This window comes from Temnothorax nylanderi, unplaced genomic scaffold (assembly GCF_030848795.1).
Source record: "Temnothorax nylanderi isolate EJ_2023f unplaced genomic scaffold, tnyl_v1.0 TNYL_tig0186_pilon, whole genome shotgun sequence".
In the NCBI taxonomy this organism is placed as follows: domain Eukaryota; kingdom Metazoa; phylum Arthropoda; class Insecta; order Hymenoptera; family Formicidae; genus Temnothorax; species Temnothorax nylanderi.
This window is the reverse complement of record NW_027249248.1, coordinates 332918-344771: the sequence shown is the minus strand read 5'-3', so window position 1 is coordinate 344771 and position 11854 is coordinate 332918. Positions and strand designations below refer to the sequence as shown.

The 11854-nt window shown below is 34.1% G+C and overlaps 3 protein-coding genes across 5 annotated transcripts; 2 read left to right on the top strand and 1 right to left on the bottom strand.

Annotated features, from left to right (window-relative positions):
- The first annotated feature begins 358 nt into the window (after positions 1–358).
- LOC139778534 (mitochondrial import inner membrane translocase subunit TIM14) lies at positions 359–1470 on the top strand. Its single transcript, XM_071716495.1, has 3 exons — positions 359–509; positions 936–1061; positions 1141–1470. Exons 1-3 carry the CDS (start codon positions 507–509, stop codon positions 1351–1353), a joined length of 342 nt encoding a protein of 113 aa, XP_071572596.1. The 5' UTR covers positions 359–506; the 3' UTR covers positions 1354–1470.
- LOC139778533 (growth hormone-regulated TBC protein 1-A) lies at positions 1367–4417 on the bottom strand. Its single transcript, XM_071716494.1, has 7 exons — positions 3940–4417; positions 3308–3509; positions 2994–3224; positions 2695–2855; positions 2513–2621; positions 2188–2373; positions 1367–2101 (listed from the first exon to the last, which is right to left on the bottom strand). The coding sequence occupies exons 1-7, from the start codon at positions 3957–3959 to the stop codon at positions 1994–1996; spliced, it is 1017 nt and encodes a 338-aa protein (XP_071572595.1). The 5' UTR covers positions 3960–4417; the 3' UTR covers positions 1367–1993.
- On the top strand, positions 3904–10640 carry Eif2a (eukaryotic translation initiation factor 2A). Of its 3 annotated transcripts, none has more exons than XM_071716493.1 (12): positions 3904–3924; positions 5291–5554; positions 5641–5740; positions 5950–6125; positions 7226–7314; positions 7388–7538; positions 7639–7809; positions 7975–8149; positions 8236–8405; positions 8493–8588; positions 8651–8826; positions 8927–10640. In XM_071716493.1, coding segments are annotated over exons 1-12 (1695 nt in total). In that variant the 5' UTR covers positions 3904–3923; the 3' UTR covers positions 9053–10640. The 3 variants fall into 3 exon arrangements, with proteins under 3 accessions (XP_071572594.1, XP_071572591.1, XP_071572593.1); XM_071716490.1 differs by lacking the exon at positions 3904–3924 and adding an exon at positions 4528–4697; XM_071716492.1 differs by lacking the exon at positions 3904–3924 and adding an exon at positions 4896–5026.
- The last annotated feature ends 1214 nt before the right edge of the window (positions 10641–11854 follow it).

Here is an 11854-nt window from a genome sequence, read left to right as displayed (position 1 = left end):
CCTCCTCTCACTAACCGAAGTATGAGATATTTTCTCGTTTCTTTTCGTTTTTTTTTTGCGTAAAAAAATATAAAAAGTGCAGCTAAAAATAGAATCTCATTCTATTTAACTGCACCTTGCGTATCTGAAGTGTAATAACTTATAACTGCAATAACTTTTTAAAAACTTTGATAATAAGAAAACGGACGAGAGGCATAGAAAATGTAATTAAAAAGAATAAATGTTAATCCAAGGGTCTGCAAGTGTGATAATCACATTACATGTGTGAGCGTGTGAATGACAATACGTACGAATGATAATATAGGGTAATGATTTTATTGCGACACGATGAGATGCCATCGAAAACAGCACAGATGGAGCGATCGTAGCTGTGTGTCGTGCAGTGTCGTCAGTCGTGTGAGTGTGTGAGCCGTGTGAGCGCTCTAAAATTGCATCTTCCCCCCCGGTTGTTCCCGGTGTTATAGATATATACAAAATTGCGTCTGCTCTTTGAAATCCTAAATAAAATGGTAAGAATATTAAGGAATTTGTTAAAAAAAACTAATGGTATAAAAATCGTATTATGCGCATTGTGAGAACGTAAAATGTTATTAATGTCGAATTCTACGAGAAGCAAATGCAGTGAATAAATGCAGTGCTAGAGCAGTCACATGCAGGTGTTTCGTCATCTTTTCGACATTGATAAACGTATAATATTGTTATTGTAAAACGCGACGAGAATTTCGCAGTGAAAACTGCCGTGCATTTCATATAAGATGACATTCAGTACGAATATAACTTTAAGATTAAATAGAAGGTTAAGTTTCTTCGATGCTGTTGAGTCTCTTCCTCAGTCTCTCCATGACATCTATATACTTTTGCTTCTAGCGAGGCATTTATTATATCTAGAATGTCGAGTTTAAGATGTTCGATGAAGAGAAAATATTGTTCCTCAGGCAAGCACGGTTGTGGCAGCAGGTATCGGTCTGGCAGCCGTTGGGTTTGCGGGTCGTTATTTACTTAGGAGAATGCCGAATTTATCACAGAGGATGGCAGAGACTGTGAAGAGGCTAGATTCCCAGGTAGAATTGTCTATTTTTCTTCAGATTTCTAGTAGTTCCGACATGTATGTACGAAAGTACTAACACTTAACATTCGTAGTCGCTAGCGAACAGCAAGTATTACAAGGGTGGTTTTGAGCCGAAGATGACCAGGCGGGAAGCCAGTTTGATCTTGGGTGTGTCGCCCACGGCTAGTAAGGGCAAAGTAAAGGAGCAATTTAAAAAAGTAATGGGCGTGAATCATCCAGATCGTGGCGGTTCCCCATACATTGCTGCAAAAATTAACGAGGCAAAGGATTTGCTTGAGAAATAATGAAAACGTAGCGTGCTTGTATATTTGTAATTTATTTAGGAACAAAATTTTAATGTACATAGTTATAACTTAATCTTATATATCTACTCTATAATAAATACTCTATAATATACTTTATTTTTGGAGCTACATATTATATAGGATAATTAATTTTTTTTAAACACCTTTACCGGATTAAGTTTTTAAGAAAGTTTGTGCATAAACAGAGAAACTGCATGTGCGTGAAAATTCTGAATCAATTATAAAAAAATATTGTACAAGGATAACTGGTTTTTTTTCTCAGATGTCCATATTATGGAAATATTAACAAAATATCACAATAATGCAACTTTTATCATATATAGCTTATAATACTTTACATTTTAATATTCTCGGTAAAATATTTATAGCTTGTTTTTTTTAAATTATATTATACAATGTATATACAATAATAAACAAAGATAAACTTAAAAGAATTGAGTAAATGTATCATACTTACATTACTAAATTAACATTATATGTACAGCAATATAGAATAGCATAATTATGCAGTAACAATATAATACAGCTTTATATGCATTCACTTTGCAGAAGACGCAAACGAATAACATAATAGACTAGAATATCTTTCGGTGTATGTGGAAAAAGTTGATCATTAATACTATCGTTCCAACTTATCTTGCTTTCGTTTTATATGTTGTTGCATGGTCTTTGTTCTTAGTTTTGTTATTGTATTCCCAGGCAGTGATCCAGGTACTTTAAAAATACTCTGCGAAACAGTAAAAATATCTCCGTAAATATTCAATTTCCTTCCCTATTTGATGTACGGATTACACGCAGTGTACAGTTATATACCTGCATAAACTCGTGACATCGCAAAACAATACTATCTTTCGTAATTTCCTTGAAACATTCGGCTAATGTTGTAAAATCTTGGCAAGCCAATATATTAGATCTATTCCTTTTTATGAGCGTCAATGCAACACGAAAGATAATCTTGGTACCCTCGTAAAAGAGACAATCCCAAATACGTAGAGTAGTCTGTAAATTCGAAATTATTTAACATTTTCAATATATTTTCGCGTCCAAAATATTTGGCCGTTTTATATGGAAAATAATTAATATGTTTGTACGTATTTAAATATTATCCTGTAAAAAATGTTTTGGTGTAATAACGTACCTCGATAGGTAAAACTTCAGCGAACAAGCACACAAACCATTTAGTCGTGATTACTGGCCAAGGCAATCCTACGTTTGTTACATGTTGATACACATCAGGCATTTTTATTCTGTAAAAATAAAAATAACATACATGCACAAATATTCTCTTGATAAGTGAAACTGCAGCAAATTCTGTTTTACCTTACTAATTCTGCGAGCACGTCGATATCGGTGAGTAGGCCGTCCATAGTGCATGTATAATAATCCGGCAGGATTTTATCAATCAGCACTTTTAATAACCAAAATGCTGTCTCTTCGCTCTTTGTTACAAGCAGAAGTAAACCTGCTATATAGTTTAAACCCTGAAAAAATATTAAAAACGTTTTTAAATAAGGCGGAACGTACGCATCTGCTTAGAAGTTTCTTCACAAAATCGCATTTATTATTCGTAAAATTTTGTTGCTATTCATATATTCGAAAGTGTGCACCGTAGATATTACCTGGCAATATCCGACAGTTTTGTTTTGATGAGCGAAAGCCAACAAAACGTTATATAATTGATGCTGCTGATTCTCCGTGTTATTAAAGAATATATTGTCTGGAAATGTTCTTGGCAGGTCAGTTTTAATAATCTCAGCGATTTCTGCATTGTGAGGCGACAGCAATAACTTTTGATAGAGATCCGGCGACGCATTCTTCATGTCTTCTCCACCGCTCACAGCGAGCCATACCTGCAACGCGATCCAAAAAATTTTTTTATTCCCCGTATTAAATACTCAAAATATAATAAACTGAACTTTGTAATGTATATTACCAGTCCTCTGTGTTCTCCTGGAATGCCCTTACGAACGTATTTCTTGAGCGTGATGCTTCGCTGCAGGGATTTTCTCTCGCCGATAACTTTCGCCCACTTTTTGGCCATCTTTGCGAGCACCTTGAGGTACTCGGACATAAAGTCTTCGTATGTTTCATAATCGAAGTCGTGTGGTCGTTCGAAACCATATTCGTCCACATCACTGGAAATAGATGTATGATATATAAATAGGTTGTACATAACTATTATAATATATATTTATTATTATGCAGTAGATATATAAGTAGTTTGTGTATCTTATGATACAAAATGCGAATTATCGATACATTAAATTGTTAAATATATTTATGTCACATTTATTACAGCGCGAACGATTTCCAAATTAATATGTAATCAACACAAAAGTAAAAAGAAGCAAGAATAAGTTTTGATAAGTGATAAAAGAAGACAAAACCGAGTTTTTTGTCATCAAGGTGGTTCGAGGGGCGGAAACATAACCTCGACGAGACAAAAAAAGGACAAAACAAAATATTTTTGAATCGATGACTGTCGAGAGTCATCGCGATCACGCCCGCGGCACGCGGTCATACGATCGTTCCGCAGGGAGAGGGGGGAAAGTAAGTAACAATCACCTGAAGCATGAACTTGCCATGCCCTATGCAACTCGATGGGTGTCGGAGAGATCCAGAGAGATCTACGATCACGATCGCGTGCGCGTGCAGCTGCGTCCATAGGTGTTTCGTGTACGAAACGCCCACGGGTGCTCGCCTATCGGCGATCGGTGACACCTGATCTCGCTCAGATAACGCTTCGAAACGCGCGGAGGAAAGGAGCGCGTCTCGTCGCGAGTCTGCTCCAGAATGGAAAGGCGGTTTGCGTAGAGAGGGTAGAGTTGCGAAAGAGCCGTCGAGTTGCGAAAGACGGCGTCCCCCCATCGCGACCGTCCCCCCCGTCGCAGCCGCGAGAAGCATCCGCGGAGCGTCCCACAAATCGTGCCTCCAAATATAGACTCGGCCCTGTAAATTACGGAAATTGTCGCCGATTTGTCGCCGAGTCGCGCGACGCTTCGAATCCCGCGGCGATTTGAAAAGCGCGATTCGATTGATCGATAGAAATCGAGTTCAAGTCAACCATCGATACACTCGGCGCCGTAAATGCTCGCGCGTCTGAGGTTAGGTCGGCCGACCGGTACACCTGGTGCCGTAATAAACTGTCACGCGTCTGCTGAAGTTAGATCAACTCGATCGGTTCTCGATTTCTCGGCGCGGCGGCGGCGCTCCGGAAACGCCTGACTTCAGACAGTACAGCGTAGATCGTGTCCGTCCGGTCCGTCGCGCGGTACCACATGGTGACGGTGGTAAAATGGCTTCACCCGTGCCCTGCGTCGCTGGTAAGCATCTTCTCCTGGGCATTTGCGCGGACACGCGAGATTGCCGAGTCGCGACGCGATCGCCGGTGAAACTCGCTTCCAAGGGATGCGCGCCGCTGCACAGGCGAACGTCCGATGACACTCGGAGTGTGCTTACCGCACACCGCATCCGCGATGAACGTCCTTGACGCGCGTGTCTCGTGGCACTAAACGGCTTGAAATTATTCGCAATGACAGTAATGACACGTTCGACGAGCCGCGAGTTACACAGGCGCGCCGCGAGACGAATTTACCGCGAGATTCCGTATTCTAACCTCCAACTGCTGACGTGTACACTCTGCTGATGCGAGGTTCGCGGTTTGCGAGAGCAATAATGCTGGGAAAAAAAGAAATGTTTACGAAAATGTTAAAGAAAATATATACATTGTTTTGATACATCCTCCCGAAACAGACGTCCTTCCATTATTTCAGCAGCGACTTTCTTATTCAATTTAGCATACAAATACTTAAATATATTGTTTAATGTATATCCTAATAAGTTGTCTAATATATTAGACAATTAAGCATGCAATTTGTGTCGTTACATACAAGAGGGATACTAATATATTTTACAGTGAGAGGGTCCAATGGTATAAATCTAGCATACGGTCCACCATCCTACGAATCAGTCAAAACATTTCCCAAAGATGACAACAAAAACTGCAAGACCATGCTCTTTAGTCCAGACGGCCAATACTTTGCGTGGTCTAACTCATCTAAGGTTAAAATCGTGCTGTGCAAGACGTGGCAGACTGTCACGGAAATTCAACGACCTAGAATCTGTGCTCTTAAATTCTCCAGTTACAGCACTTATCTTGCGACTTGGGAACCATCCTTTGGTAATTAACACAAAATTATATGGAGTACAAGCAAAATTGTATTAATTTTACTGTGTCTATAATTAGAAATATTGATGTAATTTCAGTATCAAAAGAGGAGCCTCATGGATCAGAAAATTTTAACATATGGAAGGCTGAAACTGGTGAACTAGTTCAGCATCTTATCCAGAAGAGAATGGTGGATTGGTAATGTATCGCATGCTGATTATCCCCACCTTCTTAATTAACCCATTTGATCTTTCTATCTAATCAACCTTAATTATTAATCTCTAGATTAATAATTAGAGTAATGATAAATAGTAATTAAATAATTAGTTTCATGTTGCAATTGATACTTTTATCATCAAATATACGTGTAATGCACCGAAATAATTATTTATTTATTCAAAAAATAGGGAGCCACAGTGGTCAAGTGACGAAACATTCTATGGAATATTGAAAGGAGGAAATGTTATTTTATATGAAAGTAACAACTTTGATAGATATGTACACAAAATAGGTAAAGGCAACATTGCGAAATTTAGTATAGCACCTGGTAACGCTCCCCATCATATCCTCTGCCATATGCCAGGTAATTATGTCTGTCTTTATAGCGTAATATTAAAATATATAATTTTAGGATTTATAGTAGTAGTATATGATGAGATAGAAATATAGAGATTGTTGTAAAGATATCATTTTAAAGATATTCGGTGTAATAATAAAATTGTATGTGAAGTATGAAAGCATTCCATATAGATGCTTTATAAAAACTTCATGATAAAGTACATGGTTGTTACAAGTTTTAAAAAATAGTTTTTTTAATAAAGTAATTAATAATTAAACCAGTATATTCTTTATATTTATTTGAGTTTAGTATTTAAAAGATAATATATAACTGTTAAATCAAGTAATATAGAAGTTCATTGGTATACAATAATGGTAATACATTGGCTAAATTACAGTTTACAAGATGTTTTTTTATTTTAGTATATATATTAGTAGTTTTATTTATGTATACATGCATTTTACATAAATATAGTAAAAATAGTGGAATAATTCTAAAAGTTAGATTATATTATTTAATCAAATATAAAAAGAAACATACAATAAGAGCACAGATTGCCATTTTCTAAAATATAAATAGGAAATAAAATTGGTTTTATAATGGGAAAGTTTCCTGATTATCATATAGCATACAATTTACATATGTCATACAATTTACAAGTACTTTTTTTTGTCAGAAAAATTCTTAAATTAAATAAAATTCTATAATATAGTTCTGATAAATATCTGTTACTATGACTGCGTTCCGATATTCACTGCCAGTACTGAAAATCTATAGTTTACGTCACGTATACTATAGATTTTTAGTACTGACAGTGAATATGGGAACGCAGCCTATGTATCTATGTAGTATCTATGTCAAATTTTATGTGTCTGTATACTGAACTATTAATTAATATGGCTAAACGTAACTGTAATATATACTAAGATTATTTTTAAACTCAAATTGAAATTTTTGTACATTGCAGCACTCCATATTTAATATCTTCTTATAATAATAATTAATAATTATTATATTTTTATATATATAATAATTATTATATATTTGTATATTGTTTACGTGTATTATATAAACTATCAGATGTGCATTTTTAAATAAAAAGTTCCTTGATATATAATTTTTAGGAAGCTCTGGTCAACCTTCTTTCGGAAGATTATTTAAATATCCAAAGTTTGAAATTGGAGAGGCAATTGCAAGCAAAAGTTTTTTCCAAGTAAATTTTGAACATATCTTAATCATTAAATATTAGCATGTTTCCTCTGTTTTGACCTACTATCGTTTTTTAGGCAGATAAAGTTGATATGTATTGGAACCAATGCGGCACAAACGTTTTATTAATGACAAATACGGAAGTTGATAAGACTGGTGCGTCGTATTATGGAAAACAAACATTGCATCACCTCAATACCAAAGGAGAAACTGCTATGGTTATGCTCAGTAAGTCCAAATTAAACTATTGTTTTCAATTAGCATTGAAAGTTTACAACAGACAAGACTAATTCTAAAACAATATTGTAACAGAAATTCTTCTGATTAGGTAAAGAAGGTCCTATACATGCAGTAGAATGGTCTCCCAAGAGCACAGAATTCTGTGTAATATATGGCTTTATGCCTTCTAAAACAACGTTGTTTAATTGTAAATGCGAAGTTGTCTTTGAGTTCGGCATGTTGTATAGAAACAGTATATATTATAATCCACATGGCAACAATATCCTTTTATTATCTTATTGAGCTAATGAATTTACACGCTAATACTAACTATAATTAAATAGTTTTTACTATAACAGTATTCGTAATAGAAAACGTATATATTGAGAAAGTATATAGGTTATTCGATCACACACATGCATTAATTTTCTTGACTACTGTGTACTATTGCTTTTGGCTGGATTTGGCAATCTTAGGAGCGGCATTGAACTTTGGGATATCAATAATAGAAAACTTATTGCTAAAACTGATGCACCAGATACTACACTCCTACGGTGGTCACCAGATGGTGAACATTTCATGACTGCAACTACAGCACCTAGATTACGAATTACCAATGGGTAAATAGATATATACTAAAAGAAATCATGCTAGGTTTAGAGCACATTTATCTGTTGTAAAATTAATATGCATATTAAATTATTAGATTTAAAATTTGGCATTATACTGGCTCACTAATATATCAACGACCATGGAATAATCAAGAAGAACTTTGGGAGGTAGCGTGGCAAAGTTTTCCTTCGAACGCTTTCCCACAGAAACCTATTAGTTATAAAGCAGTTGAGGGTATTGTCACCAATTCTAACCAGTCACAAGGTAATGGTCATTTTTATGAATATTTTAAAATTAAATATTTCTAGACATAATTTTAAAACAAATATAGCAATTTTTGTACATTTCTAGCACCAAAAGAAGCGTATAGACCACCATGTGCCCGAGGACAAAATATTACATTTAAATTGCATGATGATCTTGAGGCGCCTTCTAAGTCAACTGAAGGTGAGTACACAGACGCATATGAAACAATATCTCATTATTAATTTTATCGAATTTATTTATAGCAAATCCATCAAAAGCTGCATTAAAAATGAAGAAAAATCGGGAAGCGAAAAAAGCTAAAAAAGAATTAGAGTCTAACAATTCTACTGTCAATGAACATGTCACAAGTACAACAAGCACAAAAATAGAATTAACCGATGATCCTGAAAAGAATAAAAAAATAAAGAAAATAACGAGCGTAAGTATATCATTCAGATACCGAATAGCAATGTTTTTTCTTTTTCGTATATTATTATTAGATTAATGATTAACATTAACAATTTTGTTTTGTGTCACAGAAATTAGATCAAATTTCTAAATTGAAAGAGCAATTGAAAGCAGGGAAACAGTTAGAAATCAATCAATTAGACAAGATTAAAAAGGAAGATGAATTGTTAAAAGAACTTGAAGAGCTTACTTTATGATAAATCATCCAAATGTGTGTGTCAAACAATTAACTCGATAAACAGAAAAAGCTTTGACAGAATAGCTTTCCTGAAGTAAGTTTTTCTAACTTTCTTGAAGTGAAATGATTGCAAGAGATACAGGTGAAAAATCAAATTGTTCATCTCTGCAACTTGAAAAAAAACAGCGAGATTATATTGTGAGAAATTTTGGATAAAATCAAGCCCGAATCTCTCTTGCCAGATATCAGATACTGAATCCAAGAATTGTGTTCGTACGCATAAATAAGAATAGATTATTATATTAATTTTAATCAACAGAAGACTCTGCTAATAGTACTGTATTCAGTATTATTAGAGAACTATTTATACGTACTTCCCGATTTTGTTACTAATATAAATTGAGAGATGATAATAGAGATAGTTGCAGTGTCTATTACCAAAATCTTAACAAAAAATCTTAAGGCTCCTGGGCTCTTTCCCGACATCTCATGAGATGTGACGTCAGAAGCGAGAAATGTTGAGAATTGACACGTTGAGAATTCTTGCGTAGTATTTCCAAATAAAAAGATATTTGCTTAAAATAACACTACAGATCACTTCAGCACACTTCGAAAATACTCCGAGTTGAAGTTAAGTCTACCCCTTTCCCTTGTTTATTAACTGTCAAGGGAAAGGGGTAGACTTAACCTCAACTCGGAGTATTTTCGAAGTGTGCTGAGGTGATCTGTAGTGTTATTTTAAGCAAATATCTTTTTATTTGGAAATACTACGCAAGAATTTTCAACGTGTCATTTCTCGCTTCTGACGTCACATTCCAACATGGCCGCGACGAGTACCCAGGAGCCTTAAACCATTGTGCATTCAAACAATTATCAAACAAATTAACGAAAGCTACTTGCTGATTAGCTGAAAGTTCATCGTACTACGGTTGAAAATTTATCATATCTTTTCTGACAAAAATACGTTCCCGAATGAGTCAACATGAGAATCTAATACTGTTATTACAATTTGTTCTCTATTTTATCTTTTTGTACGAAAAATTTAAGGATTTGTCTTATCTAACAAATATCTATAGTGCAGTAGTAGAGTTTGCACTTAAATATCTTATCATTCTGTGCATCCATAAGACCATTATCTAATGTAATCTTTTGTAATCGAAAATTGTAATGTTCAGGTAAAGATATCGGTTACTAGAAATTTTTTTGAGAAGGAAACTTGTGTGTATGCTTAAAATTTATTTCAACATGTATTATCATTTTTATTATGCTCTAAAGCCATTGGTTCTTTTCTATGTACAATATTTTTACATAATTCAAATTGAAATTTTTTTTTGTATTGTGTCAATATTAGGGTATAAATTTTTCCTGTAGTTTTCAACATTTATGGACAAGTATATAATTAGTGTATTATATTATTAAGTATAAATAAAGCATTGGAACATTTTTTCAAAATGACGAATTCTGTTCAGCTGAATGAACTGCACTTAAAGAATACATAAGGGCGACGTATCTATAAGAATCCATTACAATAGAGGTGGGAATAGTAATTACGAATGTTATGTACAGTGAAATGAGATTTATGGAAATAAATTCTTAAAGAAATTGTTGATCGGATATCAATGAAATATGCCCTGCTCAATAGAATAAACTTTACATCTCGAAAACTTATTTCACGGAGAGTCGCATATTCAGCTATTATTCGATGTAAGAATAATAGTCTATATTCGCGGCAAGAATTAATTCTAATACAAAAAAAAATCTCTGAATTATACTGGAAAATACGATCGTAAGTAACGCATGGTAAGAATTTAAATATATATATCGGGAATGTATCCGTCTTTTTGTTCGCAGTTTCTCTTTTTTTTCCATTAAAATATCCTTTGATACGAGAATAAGAATAAAAGTTATTTTGTCTTATTCTCTATTTCGCAATTATATAAAACGCGGACAAAGTGCAGCAAGAGGAAGAAAAGATAATAGATATTATTAAAAGATAAAAATAATTGTTCCTCGTAAGATGACCTCGATCAAAGTTCGATTAACTTAATCGACGATTGATACAAGTGCTTGAAGCAAAATTCAAATATTTATAATTCGTCATATTTGATCTAATCTGTCTTTTCATATGTCAAAACTTGAAAAAATTAGTAATTCTATCCACATTAGCAAAATATTGGGTGACTTAAGAAACATATCTTAACATCAGCAATTAATTTATCGAGTAATACTTATTTATTTTGTGAACGTGAGTAGAATTATTAATACTTTGATATCGGGAAAGGAAGATTAGATTAGAAACGACGAATTATAATTAGAAATTTTGTAGTAAACAATTCTACTGATTAAATCAGAGTTTAATTGAAGTCACTCTAGATATTTCTAACATTCTAGATATTTCTAACAAGTTATAATCATCAAGATAATAATAAGTGACTTATTAAGTAATATCTGTATTATATTTTCTTAACATAAATAAACTAATTAACCTTTTGCTATTTAATATATAGAAAGATTAGATTAGGAAAATAAAATAAATTATATAGCTAGAAATTTTGTAGGGAGCAATTTTGCCGATCGAATTAACCACTAATTAAATTAATCGGAGTTTGGTTGAAGTTATTGTAATCGAACTTCTTATATTTCGTTTTTTTTCCCCCTCTTTCTCGAAAATCGTACGACTGTGTCATTTCAAGTACAGAAAGAATGACGTAGTACAGCAACAAAGAAGGTATTCTCAACGTTCGCGGTCGCCGCTGGCCAGCGTCGATTTGAATGTTCCCGCGGCGTCGACGGGCCGCAGGCATCCAGCGACGTTCAGCGA

What these genes read in the sequence shown, in the direction of transcription:
- LOC139778534 (XM_071716495.1), top strand. An exon ending in TGAAGAGGCTAGATTCCCAG is followed by an intron (nt 1,062 to 1,140) that starts GTAGAATTGTCT and finishes TAACATTCGTAG; the next exon opens with TCGCTAGCGAACAGCAAGTA.
- LOC139778533 (XM_071716494.1), bottom strand. Translation starts at nt 3,959, where the DNA reads ATGGCAAGTTCATGCTTCAG. An exon ending in GTGCTCGCAGAATTAGTAAG is followed by an intron (nt 2,622 to 2,694) that starts GTAAAACAGAAT and finishes TTATTTTTACAG; the next exon opens with AATAAAAATGCCTGATGTGT. An exon ending in CTGAAGTTTTACCTATCGAG is followed by an intron (nt 2,374 to 2,512) that starts GTACGTTATTAC and finishes TCGAATTTACAG; the next exon opens with ACTACTCTACGTATTTGGGA.
- Eif2a (XM_071716490.1), top strand. Translation starts at nt 4,670, where the DNA reads ATGGCTTCACCCGTGCCCTGCGTCGCTG. An exon ending in AGATTACGAATTACCAATGG is followed by an intron (nt 8,150 to 8,235) that starts GTAAATAGATAT and finishes TTAAATTATTAG; the next exon opens with ATTTAAAATTTGGCATTATA. An exon ending in AAATAAAGAAAATAACGAGC is followed by an intron (nt 8,827 to 8,926) that starts GTAAGTATATCA and finishes TTTGTGTCACAG; the next exon opens with AAATTAGATCAAATTTCTAA.